This window comes from Syzygium oleosum, unplaced genomic scaffold (assembly GCF_021117445.2).
Source record: "Syzygium oleosum isolate NSW1041296 unplaced genomic scaffold, Sole_v2.1 Sole_v2.10, whole genome shotgun sequence".
Lineage (NCBI taxonomy): Eukaryota > Viridiplantae > Streptophyta > Magnoliopsida > Myrtales > Myrtaceae > Syzygium > Syzygium oleosum.
The window spans coordinates 6466035-6480705 of record NW_026607494.1 but is presented as its reverse complement, the minus strand read 5'-3'; the positions used below and the strand labels follow the sequence as shown (position 1 = coordinate 6480705).

Genomic DNA, 14671 nt, shown 5'->3' with positions numbered 1-14671 from the left:
ACCGCCGCCTCAGGTTGGCTTCGCCGCCGCCCGTTGCGCCGCTGAGCTTAAGAGTCGAAGAGAAGAGAGAGAGAGAGAGAGGTGAGGCGGAGAGGAAGTAGAGATGCTGTGCGAGTGATCTAGTACGTGAAGGGTCGGTCGGGCTTGGCCCGGTACAGGCCCACTGGGCTCGGCCCACTGGTCTCGGCCCAAAGGGCTTTTTCGGGCCTTGATGTGATTGATAAGGATGTAGGGGTAAGCATGGTCCCGATAGATATTCCCGTTTTCAAGATTGGAACCGAAAACCGTACTGGTATATATCCTCGAGACCGGTTGATTCGTTTTTGGGCCGGTTTTCAAACAAAGTACTAGAGCCGGCCTCCCTAATATATTTTCTTTCCTTTTTTTTTGTAATAATTTCTTGTTTAAACATGTTATCATCGGGAAAAAATTTCGCAGTGCTGCTCGGGCGCCGGCACGATCGGCTAAAATGCATGTCGACCAGCAATAGCAGTGTTATCATAAATGTCAATCGAAGATACAGATAATCCCATGCGGTTGAGTGGATGGATTTATATTTCGTGCGGCGGGGGTTCTTGCCCCCGTTCACCTTCTCGAAGTTGCGCCGGAATATTTAATTTCGAAGATACGTGACTTAGGCCAAACCCTTCTCACAAATACGTTTATCAATACGTTGTTTATGTTTTTTCGACATTGCGACTATATGACCTAAAACAATTAAAATTGTTGAGTATTCCTCCCCTTACCTACAAAACCCTGCTAGTGACCGTGCTAAGAGATGTGATGGTTGAAGCAAAATATGAATTCACGAAAGAAAGCACGTCGCAATCTGGCCCCCTCGTAAAACTCATATATACTTTTTACGTTTTCACTTAATCTCAAACGAACAGACAAACCCGGGAGCTGGGAAGAACGCGAACCGTCCCACCCCCGCATCGGCGAAACGGGTCGTTCGACGGCGGACCCGATCGGGGAGGAGAGACAGCTCGAGACCGCGGATACATCGACTCTCTCTGCCACATCGTCCGCTACGAACGAAGTAGAACCTGAACTTCCCCTCAAGTCCCACGGTCTCCCCCTCCCGCACCGCCGCCGCCGCCGCCGCCGCCGCAAAACGGCTACCAAAAATAGCTCGTCTAACATTGGACGTCAGACCGGGGACTAGCCGGTTCGAGGAGATCCTCGCCGTCGATTCGGTTCGATGAACCGCGCACTCCAAACCAAAATAAATAAATAAATAACTCGGGAAACAAAAAAAAGGGAGAAGACAAAAACAAAAAGACACGTCCCACGAGACCAGGACACGGTGTCCTCGTCAGCCCTCCCTACGAGCGCCCGACACGTCAGCAGACAGGCATGGGGCTCGCACGTGACGCTCGACGTGGGGGGCCGTCTTTCGATGTCACCAGCCCCCCTCTCCCCTTCCCTCCTCTGTTTGTCTGTCTCCTCCTCATTGACCCACGTCAATATCCGCTGTTGTCCTCATCGTTCCTCCGTCTTCCCGCGTTCGAAGTCTATTACGGTAATTTCTAAAGGGTGATCGGTTCCCGATCTGATCAAATGGAATCGATCGCTTAGGGGTTTAGTTCATGTTTTGCTAATTTCTATCAATGAATTTTATCATGATAAAGTTCATTTAGGGTTTAGTTCACATTTAACTATTTTTTTTTTAAGAAATATAAAAATATATATATGTAACGATCCGATCTGATCGGTCCGGTCCGGGCGGTCCCTGGTTTGCACGGTCCGTTTTGCACACCGCTAGTAATTTCTCGATACGCCGTCCGTGATTTATTTTGTGATGCCGGAGCATTCATTAAAGGCCATTGATTCGGCTACTTTGGAACGGCTAAAACTTGGAAACCTTAGACCAACTATATTTATTTCTCATATTTTCAAGGTCTAGTAAATATTGTTTAAGTTTCCATAGTCCTTATTTAATTGTGGTTGTTTTATAGCAAAACTAGCTTTGTCTTTCCTGCTAGTCTTTTTGTCTTTCCAATAAGTCTTGGTAATTACTCAAATGTTCCGTGCTCAATTGTATAAGCATGCTACGATGAATGGAAGATAAGCGTGCTCAATTGATTATTTACCGATGGCAAGTATTGCTCTTTTTCCCTTGAGGAGCAGATTCCTACGAATGGCAAGAGTCTATCTATTTAAGTTCTCATCTTGTGTTACCTCTTACTTCTATACACTTTCTCCAACGTCATTTCCTTAACGCATGCTTAATGAGTGTCGCCGAGACATCTCTCTCTCTCTCTCTCTCTCTCTCTCTCTCTCTCTCTCTCTCTCTCTCTCTCTCTCTCTCTCTCTCGTGTTTGCGATCTAGTCTTGTCGTGACGCCAAGATTCGGATGCTTCCCCCCTTGTTCGAACGAACGGGACGCCTAGTGGTCCTAGAAAAATCTTTTTGTCTCTAGTCGCGACATGATGATGGTTCATCGAGATCCCACCCTCGTTCACTACCCTGAATTCAACTTCTGCAAAATGCAGGAGAGATTCGGTTTTGTTAACTAGTGCTTTCGAGATACTTGCTTAGCGTACTCAACGAGCGAATGTTCAATTCTTGAAATATCGTTTGATGCGAATCACGAGGGCGGCTGATACGTTAAAGGTCGCGGTATTTATTTATTTATTTAGTTATTTATCAAGTATTATGGGAAACTTTTATCCGGACTTTCGCTTTGGCCGCGGGGACTTAAAGTCGAATAAGATGGGATTAGATTGAATAAGAAGTCCTCGGATTTCTTTCTATGTTTTTGCTTCGTAGGAAAAAGCACAAAAGAGCATATATATGTATATAAGGAACCAAAGTGAACGATAAAACAACGAAACCTTTGTAGGATCAATTGCCTTTGACGAGGTGAGTGACGCTGCGTGGAGGCGATTAAACCACCATCGCGATGACCGTTCGCGATGACGTGCACCATGGTGATGTTGATCGATAGTCATTGTAGTATCGACAGACAGTTGTGAAGAGAGAGAGAGAGTTATAAGAGATCATACCACACATGAGAGCAGTGACGACATTGATAATGTCGTAATTATGTGTTAATAGATCAACAAAAATGAGCAAAACGAGACATGTCTCTTCGGTTCATGTATCTGTTAAGTTCATAAATTTCTTTAGTTCATTAATCTGTTAAGTTCATAAATATTTTCAATTCATGTATCTGTTCGGTTCATATCAATTCAAACTCTATAAATAAAATGAATTGTTCTTCATTCTATATAGAAGAGAAGAAGAAAAAACTACGCATCTCATGACTTCTATTTTCTCTAAGTGTTCTCTAAGTGTGCCGATTTTAAGAAGAGTTCAACTGAGTCATGTTTGCATAGTGTTAATACAAGCATATTCGATATATTGTCTCTTGGAAGACATAGTTAGTAAATGGGTAAAGCACATGGGCAAGGACTAATTGCCTTAAGGAGATTCGGTAATCCGTTGTTACAATTCGTTCGATTTTTCCCACGTGATGCAAGATAAAGTCGAATGACTGTGGCAACCAGCCAATGCAACTTTAGCCGAGAGTCCATTGAGGCTCCTCACGTGTCTCTGCCTTATCGCACCGAGCGAATGGACTCTCGCGCTCAAAGCATTTCATCGTTTTCGAGACTACATATCTTCAAGGTGGTGGCCAGGGGACTTTCCTGAGTTGATGCCCAACACAAAGTTAGGCAATAACCCGTTCACTCCATCCAGTGGCTGCGTTTGTCAAAGTTAATTTGTAAACGCTTTATTTCTGTTTAAATTTTTTGATTACAACAAACAATATCGTGCTACGTATTTCCAACAGATGACAGCTATAATTAATTAGGTTGTCGAAAATTGAAATAAATAAATAAATAAAGACGTCAAAGGATGACGTAGCCCGTACGAGATGGCTCATGCAAACAAAACAGCTGGCAAGTACTGGCAGACACAGGCGGGAAATTTGAAGTTCAGAGAAAGCTGGCGAGCGAGCGCCAAAGTTATCAAGGGAAATTGTCATCGATGCCTTCGACAAGGAAAAGGACAGGTGTCAAGTTAGGAAGAGCTCGACAAAGGTCCCTACTTCGGAAGGATAGGTGTCAAGCCAAGAAGAGCTCTACGAAGGCCCCTGCTCTGAAAGGACAGGTGTCAAGTTAGGAGGGGCTCGACGAAGGTCCCTGCTTCGGAAGGACAGATGTCAAGCTAAGAAGAGCTAGACGAAGACCCCTGCTTTGAAAGGACAGGTGTCAAGCTAGAAAGAACTCGATGACAATTATTTTCCCGAGAAGAACAGGTGTTAGAATGAGAAGAACTCGATGACGGTTATTTCCCCGGGAAGGACAGGTGTCAGAATGAGAAGAACTCGATAACGGTTACCATCCCGGAGATCAGGTGTAGGAAAAAGAAAAGCTCGATAACGGTTATCATCTGGAAAGGACAGGTGTCAGCATAAACAGAGTTCGAGAACAGTTATCACCTCGTATAAAAAGATAAGATTGATAGCAGTTGGCGGACAGATGTCATTAAATGAGCGGTGAAGATGAAATCAACGGTGAATGTCGAACATGATACCAAAGACGGTTACCAATCCCACATTACAAATAGTGCTCAACTGCCGACAGAAAGGCCCCTTGCGCATATAAACCAAAATACTATCTTTTTATCTTTACTTTTCAGTACCGCACTTTTAGTTTCTGTAGCTATAACTGTTTATTTTTCAAGTCAATAGCTTTGTAATATCGTGTCGATGAACTTCGGACGCCGCCAGTGATTGGACAGATTCTTCTAAGTTCTTTATAAAATTCGAGTCAAATTTCATCATCGTGTGAAATTTGTGTCGTCAAGCAAGACAATCAGGTTCCTTGTGCACGCTTGGATCACTCCTATCCAGAATTAGACCTAGAACCTGGTCTCCTCTAATTAAAAAATCGAAGAACGACTTTCGGTAAATTATATTTCGTTGCGAGAACCTTTTCCGGCGAAACAAACCCCAATGTCGATGGTCAGATATGGCGTTGACATCCACGCGGTGTGTTGTTCTTTAACATGTTGATATAGGCGCTGCCCTTTAACACAAAATGTTCTTTGGTCATCAACCTTTTCTCATTCTTTAACTTAGCCGTCTACCAAATAATATTTATTGAGATACACATGTTAGTTATGTTAGAAAAAATCTCACATACAAAAATTGATGTGGTGTGAAGTAGTTAATATGTCATAGTTGGCCTACAATTAAATAATTTAAGCTTTTGAGTGAATGTGAGTCTAATTAAATATGTCAACGGGCTTATATGAAGATTTGAATCGATTGTACACGTCGCGTCATGGAAGAAATGAGTATAATGCATTTTCTTAGTTGATTTAGGAGTTTCAATCACGGTTCCCATCTGACCATAAGATGAAGATTTGGAACGAGACTGATAGGAGACGACCGAGCGGATATTCTAAGGCCCTAAATGAATGAAAGTTTACATTCTAACAATATACTATGGTACATTGTTGTTATTCAATGGCTGAGATTTGTCAATCAGTCAATTTTTTTTTTGTCAATCAGTGTCATCCAACGGTTGACAACAGATGATGTACGTTACAATGCTGTATTGTAAAAGCGTCCCCTTCGATACACATCAGGCGCATTACCTGTTGTGTAAGCCGATAAGGCAGTTTTTATAGCTAGGTCTCGAGAAAGAGACCAGAGAAGAAGCCGCATGTTGAACATTCAAATTGAGAAAGTGAAGTCCAGTCGGAAAAGTTGACTGGCTCGGACTTGAACTCTCTCTTGGCAATCTCCTTAAGTGAATGTATCGGATTTTCGCTGTGCACTCCTAACAATATCCTCCTCTAACGAAGGGTTTTGTGTGAACTTATCCTATCTAACTTATGCCACCTAAAGTGAGTTAGGCTACCCAAGCTCTCATCCGAGCCACCAAACTCGATGTCCGACCTACTCTTGGGACCATGGCCCGTGGTATTTGGAAAAAAGCAATTAGAGCACCATGATCTCTTCGCAGAAACAAATAAAAGAAGAAGATAACGATAAGAGCACCTCACTCCATAATGAGCCGTAGTCCAGCTCGATTAATCTCTACGATGCACACGAAACATCCTACATGCATCGTGCGAGACTCCACATACGGGACAGTGAGCGCACGGAACCTGAGATTACTCTAAATCGGAATATATCGTGATCCGAACAAAGTAGTTCGTCACATCCAAATCAAAATCTTAACTACTCGACCAACCGCGCTTAGGGTTTAAGCCGGCCTTTTGATATGCTAGGCAGGGGAGAAGAAGGGGAAACAAAATTGCGATGGCCAACAAAAAGAATTGGTGCGATTGGTGGTAAGACTTATAAAGGTATGGGCAGGCAAGCTAGAGACTCCTCCACGAATTGTGCTAAGCTAGTGTACATGAAGCTTTTTTTTGTAAAGGACAATGTCAAAAAGATTGCCCCTATCATGCTTGTTAAATTTCAATAACCGTGCTTTGGAGATACAAATATTTCTGTTTATTGATATACGACTCCCAAAACGTGTTGTCTAGCAATAAATTTTCGAACTGTATGTTGATATGCGTTATTTCTATATTCAATGGTCTTAACAGGTGCTCTTGAAGCATTCGTTAACAAAATCCTTTTTTGAAATCAGTGTAAATATGATGGGCTGAGATTAATTATAAGTTCGGTAGAGTCCAAATAGACCTTGTGACTGGAAGGTTCGAGTCGAACCTTCCATTCACTCATCCCAATTTATGTTTTGATAGGATTAATGATGCAATCATAAGGCGATGTACTATAATCTTTTAGAACGTATAGTTGGATAAATGGGAAAATTGTCTAATCAGAATTTCGCGCAAAGGTTTAGGACTAAGTCCACCAAACTATGATTACGAGGTGAGCTAACAAATGAAAGAGAGATAAGCATCTTAATATGATGTCACAATCCTCTTAAGCTATTGATTAGTGCAAATTGTGATATATTCCTAACTTTGCTAGAAATTAAACTTTATATTGCAAACAAAGCAATTACAAAAAGGGAGCATTACCTACATTAGAGCGAAATATAAAAAAAGACTCTACTAGTACAATATTTCTTTCAGCGCACCATCTCTTAAATTTGAGCTCTTGATCTCTGATCGGTGGGAGCCAAGTGTCTATTCCTACTCCAATCGAATCGGCTCGGACTTGGTACGACTGTGTTCTTCCTCAGACTTGTTCGAGAATTCCATAGTCACTCTGCAAAACCAACTTAATTGCTGGGAAGGATTTGGAATAGCTTGATCATGTAAAATGATTCCTATAAAACCACATTCTGGGTACATAGAATCATGTTTGCATAGAGAGTGAAGAGTTGCAATCGAATCCCATTATCTCTCGTAATTCGTCTGGGTCAAGGAAGTGGTTTATCATTTCCTTTGGTGATGTGAAGTTCCAAACAGATGAGATGATACCCATGGGCAAAACGTCTCCATAAAATGCGGGCCAAAGGGCATGCTTTGTGAATAGATGGGCTGGACATGAGTTTGCTTTTGAATTTCCACACAACGGGCATGAAAAGTCTGAATGTGAAATAACCTACCCGGGTTAGCTACGGGGGGCAAGACATTGGCCGTTGTCCTCCTGAACATCATCTTGTGCCTCTCATGAACTCTAAGCTTTCCAAATTTTGGTCGGATTCAGAGTTAGAGCCATTTCGTAGGGCTCTTTGATGAGCTTATAAGCGGATTTAACAGTAAAAATTCCATCAATAGGCTGCCCGCTAATCGGTTTATCCATCCAAATGGAGGATGGAACTTGAATCTAGTAGAATTTCTTGGACCGAGGTTGGGCAAAAATTCGAGTTAGACTGTTTACATCCCAAGATTTTGTCCTTGGGATAAAGAAGCTCGCTACTTTCCTTTGCTTTAATATAGGATCGGGATCAATAAAAGAAGGGAGATGGTTTGGTACGTGTGGACTCCAAAGGTGATTACCAACCTCAATTGACTTACCATCTCCTACTGATAAAGAGTGCCAAGTTTGAGTATTTCTCTAGTGTCCATGATTGCCTTCCATAACCGAGATGCCGATGCGTTAACCTCATGGTTCCAAAATTGGATCTCCGTAAATATTTTCCTCAAGGAGTTGAACCCATAACTTGCCTCTATCTTGTATAGGTCGCCTGGTATGAATCTAAAAACCCAGCCCACCACTTTTCTATTTCCACAAAGCCGGAGTTTGAGGGGATAAACGCCGGTGGTGTCACTGAAATTAGGTCCACCAAACTATGATTACGAGGTGAGCTAACAAATGAAAGAGAGATAAGCATCCTAATATGATGTCACAATCCTCTTAAGCTATTGATCAGTGCAAATTGTGATATATTCCTAACTTTGTGGCTGGACACATCAAAATTTGATTTGATTTGTTGAACTATAAGTGCGGATAGCGCGACACTTTTAAGTTCCCCACGGAATAAACGACAACTTTATTTTTTGGTCGAAATATACTTTTATTTATCTTCTCAAGTAAAGTAGTAGAGCCCATCAAAAGGGCATCCTTGCAAAATAGATCAAAAAGGGCTTGTTGGGGGGAGGGGGAGAATCCGATGGTTTGTTGAGTAACAAGTAAAGCGCGATTCATTCCAAACGATCGCTACTTGAGTGCTACTTTCAAAGGTTTCGCCCACATAAATCGGGTCGGGTCAATGTAGACACTATTTCATCATCTGTCGACATCGATTCCCTTTCTTTGGAGCCTCATCAATCATTCCATGCATCAACTTGCTTGTTCAAGTGTAGGCAATAATTTTTCCCACCACCAATCTTACCCCCCCAAAGGACAATTTCTTCCTAAGAGGTGGCTCCCCAGGTCCATTCAATTGAGCAAAATGGAGAGAGAGAGAGAGAGAGAGAGAGAGAGAGAGAGAGAGAGAGAGACTTTTATCTTCAATTCATGTCCTCCTCATCTTCTTTGGTTTTTTTATTGATTTGGCAAAAACGGATGTGATGGATGTGCGAAACTCCGAGGGAAAAGGAACTCCATACCGATGAGAAAAGGACAACACACATGGGATTTCTATGTCTTGCATGACTATTCTTTGCTAATTCCTACTCCAACAGACCAAAAACCATAAAAAAAGATCACGCTTGGGGATAACACATGTCATGGCTTTGACCGCTCAACCCCCAATTTCAAGTTGACACCTTGCAAGTTGCAAAACAACATCATCCCAATGGTCATGCCCAATTCAGGACCACGATTCATGTTCTTGACAGGGTTAATACCTTCCTGGCCAAAGAAAGCACGCGACCCCTAATTTTCGCGCCGGATATTTGTTGACGGGTGTTTTGAAATATCTCTGAAAAGTCGATCCGTAAACATGCGATTTGGTTTGAAAGGATTACTTCCGAGACACTCGCTTAAAATATCCTTATGTCCTGAATCAATAATTAAGTTCCGGTTCCATCTCCTCTCTGTCCCTTCCCCAATCATATCAGGGTCCACACGACTAAATCTCTACCTCGAGCCAAGTAATTGTCACGTCCCGAAATTCGTAAGGCCATTCGTACTAAGGTTTGTCCAGCTAACCCGGCTCGAGAAAACGATTTAAGCCCCTAATTGTTTCTCATCAACAACAGCTTTAGGACATTTCACTTAACAACATAGTCTGTTTTCTCTCTCGCTCTTTCCTTATAGCAATTTTAGGCTCAAAAGCAAGTCACCAGCGACCCATTTCTGGCAAATTAGACATTGGGAACTCGACAATGATTGAGCAAAACACTCTACGCTCGTGAGCACTACATGTGTCCAACGGGGACAACACTGAAATGGGCGAGCGGGGAGGGTGCGACACGTTGCGCTTGGGACGCCTCAATTCTCTCATACGGGACGCATCTCAGCATTCGACAACTAATCCGAGAGGCAGATGGACACTTGTAATAAACTTACAAGTAAAACGTACAAGCAAAGATAAGGGCCATGTCCCGATATAATATCACATGCATCCGATGCATGAGAGCTCACTTTATATCGGCTATTAAATTACGTAATATTTATGTAAAGTTCGAAATTTGGTGATCGAGATGAAGTAATTTCACGTGATTCGGATGCATGGAACAAATTTTCCACGACCCTTTAGATATCACATAGCTCAGTCCCACTTGCAGTCTCCTCACAATGAAGGACAAAAATTATCTGCCCTAGCTACATTTTCCTTTCATCTTTTTGAGCCATTTTCCGCTTTCGCGAATTTTTTCTAATAAAGAAAAAGTGCCGCCTTATCGTTTGGGTAATTACCGAGCTGATCTCGTGATATTTCGTTGACCAATTATGGTGCTAGCACAAATCCAAATGGATAACTCAAATATGAAATTGTTTGCACGTGATAGAATGCAATTGTTTATTATCCCGTTTAACACGAGCATTCTTATTGTGTTCCTTATAAGTCCATTTCAAAGTCGTTTTTCATTTGTTTTGTTTTTTTTTTAGGTCGAAGTTTTTCATTTGTTCAGAATGTAAAAAATGTATAGGTATAGTAACCCAAAATCAAACTTCTTCCTCCGCCAGCAACTCGAGGAATTACATAGATAAATGCGGAGAAATTTCACAAATTATATACTAAACATGAAAGTACATAATAGAGAAACATCTAACCCTACTATCTCGAAATAGTATTTTTCACATTCATTCCCGCTGAAATAGATTTCGTGTCGTGGGGCCCTTATGCCAAAATTAGCGCATTCGTTAACATAATACGAAAATTGAGGATATTCAAAAAGTTTAGCATTTCTGAAGTCTCTTAACTCAATGCAACTTCCACTTGGTAATCGCATTTGAGCATTTCGTTTGAGCGAATGCCTTAGGGAATTACGACACTCGAGTAATCGAAAAAAAAGAAAAGAAAAGGAAACTGCGACATTTAAATAAGTACCGCACGAAAGTTACGACACATATGATGCCATTCTCCTGTTCGTTTTCGCATCCCAATGATTCTGATGTGCGCACTTTTTGGGGGGGCCAAAAAGGCAGCTTTCTTATCCAGAGACATTCACAAGAAAAATGTGGTAAATGAGGATACTCAGAATTAAGAACTGAGATACCACCCAAAGAAGAGAAAAAGAAAAAAGCAGCCATGTAACTATAAACTGCATATCCTAACCAAAAGAAAAGCCATAAACTGCATATCATCATCAATCACAGAAAAAGAAAAAGAAAACCAGACCATGGCCCCGCAGGTTTTTGTCCCCCTTTCCCAGTTCCCCATTTCTTTTCTTTCCTTCTCGATAGCCTAGCAGGTTAAAAGAAGGATGAGGAAAGTTCGTGGCGAAAAGTAACCATGGTCAGCTGGGGAAGGCCCTGGGGCTAACCATGGTCAGGCTCAAGGGGGGTTAACTTATGGGGAAAGTCTGGAGCTTTGGCTGTATAAATAAGAGCAAAGGAGACGTGATTTGACAGAAGGCAGCCAAAGCTTTCAATCCCAAAAGAGAGAACAAAAAGCTGAGAGCTAGTGCTTTGAAGAGTCTTTGAGAGACAGAGCCGTCACCCACTTACTTGTTGGTGTGAATCTCGTGGTCATCTCCTCTTCTGCTTCTTCTTGTTCTTCCTTGTGTCATTTCTTGATCCAGAGCTTTGCTTGGTTTCTGTAAGTGGCTCCCAATCTCTCTGTTTCCATCTAATTTGGTGACTTCTTGATTTGGTTTGTGCTTTGAGGGGGTCTTGTCTTCCTGTCGTGTAATCTCTTCTTGCTCTTGTTATTTGATGGCATGGCTGCTATAAGAGTGATTCTGCTGTTGTTGTGTGGATAAAGGAATTGATTTCTGTATTGGGTATCGGTTCTTCCCATTCTGTGACCGGAGTGATTTAGAAACATGGGCGGGTCTTCATTGCATTTCATGGTTTGGGATCTTTTCTATCTTTAAGCAGTGGAAATTTCATATTTTCATGAAACCCCAATCCCACATACACCAGGGTTGTGTTGTGAATGAAGCTTGTCCTGTGATGATATAAAGGGAGTTCCAACAAGAAATAATAGATGAATGAAGATCCATCTCCGATTAAAGAATCCTTATTTAGGCAGAAATTTGTTGAAAGCATCCTTTTTTTGGTTGATTCTGGTGATCTAGTATCTGTACGTTTCAGATAATTACCATTTTAGGTTTTTTGAAGGATGGTAGGTTTTCATGTCATGAAAAATTGTTTGTCACAGCTTGATTGTGCTCTATGAGTCCTGAGTCTTCCTTTTAATGTTTTGTCTTCATGATGATTAAAGACCCTTTCCCTTGAAGCCGAAAATCGAGTCCTTTTTCCTGGATAATCTTTGATAGATCGCATTTTTGCTGGATTTGCAATCAGTTATATTGAAGAGTAGCTTGTCCAATTCTTTGGCTATTGTTGCTGATTAGAACTATAACCCATTTTTTAGTATTATCTCCTTTCTTACTTTGTTTGCTTAGTTTTCTAATATTCATATTCAATGTTAAGCAGATTGATCAGGCATCAAGATCAACCTGACAAGTACTTGTGCTCTGCTCCATTTTCATAACCCTCAAAGAAAGAAGAGAGGAATCTACAGCCTTATCGACATGGGTCTCTCAAGTCTTCCAGCTCCTTCTGAGGGAATGCTCTGTGTTCTCATAGTAAACACCGCCCTGTCCATCTCCATCATCAAAGGCCTCGTCCGCACCATCCTCCACCTCGTCGGGCTCCGTCTCTCCTGCCTCTCGCCGTCGTTGCCGGACTCTGTCGACGCCCGCGCCTCCGAGTCCTTCGAGTATAGGATATGCCCGTCAGAGAGCTACATCGAGCAGTTCCGGAACCAGGCCCCGTCCATCCGGTTCGACGCCGTGTGCGGAGGGCACAAGAGGGAGGACCGTGACTGCTCCGTCTGCCTGACCGAGTTCATGCCCGAGTCGGAGATAAGCAAGCTGTCCTGTGGGCATATCTTCCACAGGCTGTGCTTGGAGAAGTGGCTGGACTATTGGAAGATCACATGCCCACTTTGTCGGAAGCCTATGATGGTGGAAGAGGAGGCTTCTTCCTCATGCTTCTGGTGAAGCAATAGAGAGAGGGAGAGAGGGAGAGAGAGAGAGATTTTTAAGGGGCCGTCGTGTTGCGCAATGTACAGTCGATAGTGTGTACATGTATTTTCGCATCAACAGGGGCTTTTGGTGTGCGATGGGTGCTGCAAAATGTGGTTAGATCTTTGAAAACACAAAAGGAGCTTGTGCTGTTGTGGCTGTACATATTGAGAAGTTGCTAGTGTTTTTTATGCATTGTGATCTTTTTTTCCAACTCTCTTGTTACATTCTTTGCGTCTCTTAAGTGAACCGAACAAAGCAGTTCTGAGCTTGAACTGAAGAAATCATCTGAGCTCTTGTTAGAACAGTTAAAAGACAACTTTCAAGAGGTACTCTCTCAAATTTTGGGTAATTTGCTTCATGGGAGATTGTTGAGGGTGGACACTCATGCCAAGGCCGAGCTGGCATCACTGTGCTTTCGCATTCACTTGGACCAAACTAAGGAGCATCGACATGTGTGATCACGTCTCGCGAAAGACTAATCGATTGCCAATTGGAGTCTAACTACATAAAAACGACACAAAAAGGGAACTCATACCATCAAAGTATGGATCTACTAGTTGCCAAGTTGAGTTGGGGCAAAAAATCTTCCTTTCCTTGAAAAATATCTTGGGTCTTCGATGATTCAACCGGCTATTGGATATGTCTAGATTCTTGAATTTGGAAACAGCTGTATCTTAGCAAAATTTTCGTGACAGACTTAGCAAACCACATTGAGGGCATGTGGGTGTGAGATTTGGAAGCATCTTTGGAGGGTTTTTGTCGCTCTTTGTCTAGGTAATGACTTTTATCCTCATCAATGTCTATGGGACACAGGACAAACAGGGAGAAAAAGAGAACATGCATGGTCTCGATGCTCATGTGCATATGATGGACAAAGCCGACAAAGAAACCAGTTGAAATCATTAAAGAAAACATGGTGCCGGTAACAGTGTATATGGTGCCAACAATGATATATTGTTCTTAATGTCATCCCATGGTCGATGCTGTCGACATGTTTCTTTTCATGAAGGATCGAATGTGATCGTCTATGATTCATGGAGATCTAACCCAGATGCTTCTATTCTCCATATGAGAAATTTTAACATTCACCTTATTTTTTCATAGATATTCAGTCGTGCGCCGTCGTCGTTGATGGCGAGAAGGGTCCGAACTAGCTGAATCAATAATGTCGACATGTTTCTTTTCATGAAGGATCGAATGTGATCGTCTATGATTCATGGAGATCTAACCAGATGCTTCTATTCTCCATAAGAGAAATTTTAACATTCACCTTATTTTTCATAGATATTCAGTCGTGCTCGTCGTTGATGGCAGAAGGGTCGAACATTAGCTGAATCAATAATGTGATCGTCTATGATTCATGGAATCTAACCCAGATGCTTCTATTCTCCATAAGAGAAATTTTAACATTCACCTTATTTTTTTTTTTATAATGTGCACACACCCGTTCAAGGTGCAACAAAGATGTGAGATTCAAATGCTATGTTTTTGGTTTTCCTTGCATCCCAGTGGTCAAGATCGAATTCCACTTCAACCCTCTCCTACCGCAATTGACCGATTCGCTTGTCTAGTTTCAGTCGACGAGAGGGAATTAAAAATGGCACGGGAACACTGCGATCTAAATGACGTCGAAACTCTA

At 42.0% G+C, this 14671-nt stretch overlaps 1 protein-coding gene across 2 annotated transcripts; it reads left to right on the top strand.

The window, feature by feature from the left end:
* The first annotated feature begins 11394 nt into the window (after window positions 1-11394).
* Window positions 11395-13243, top strand: LOC115688851 (probable E3 ubiquitin-protein ligase XERICO). Of its 2 annotated transcripts, none has more exons than XM_056315101.1 (2): window positions 11395-11594; window positions 12434-13243. In XM_056315101.1, the coding sequence occupies exon 2, from the start codon at window positions 12535-12537 to the stop codon at window positions 13003-13005; it is 471 nt and encodes a 156-aa protein (XP_056171076.1). In that variant the 5' UTR covers window positions 11395-11594; window positions 12434-12534; the 3' UTR covers window positions 13006-13243. The 2 variants fall into 2 exon arrangements, with proteins under 2 accessions (XP_056171076.1, XP_030470641.1); XM_030614781.2 differs by having other exon boundaries at window positions 11396-11594; window positions 12437-13243.
* Window positions 13244-14671: the final 1428 nt, after the last annotated feature.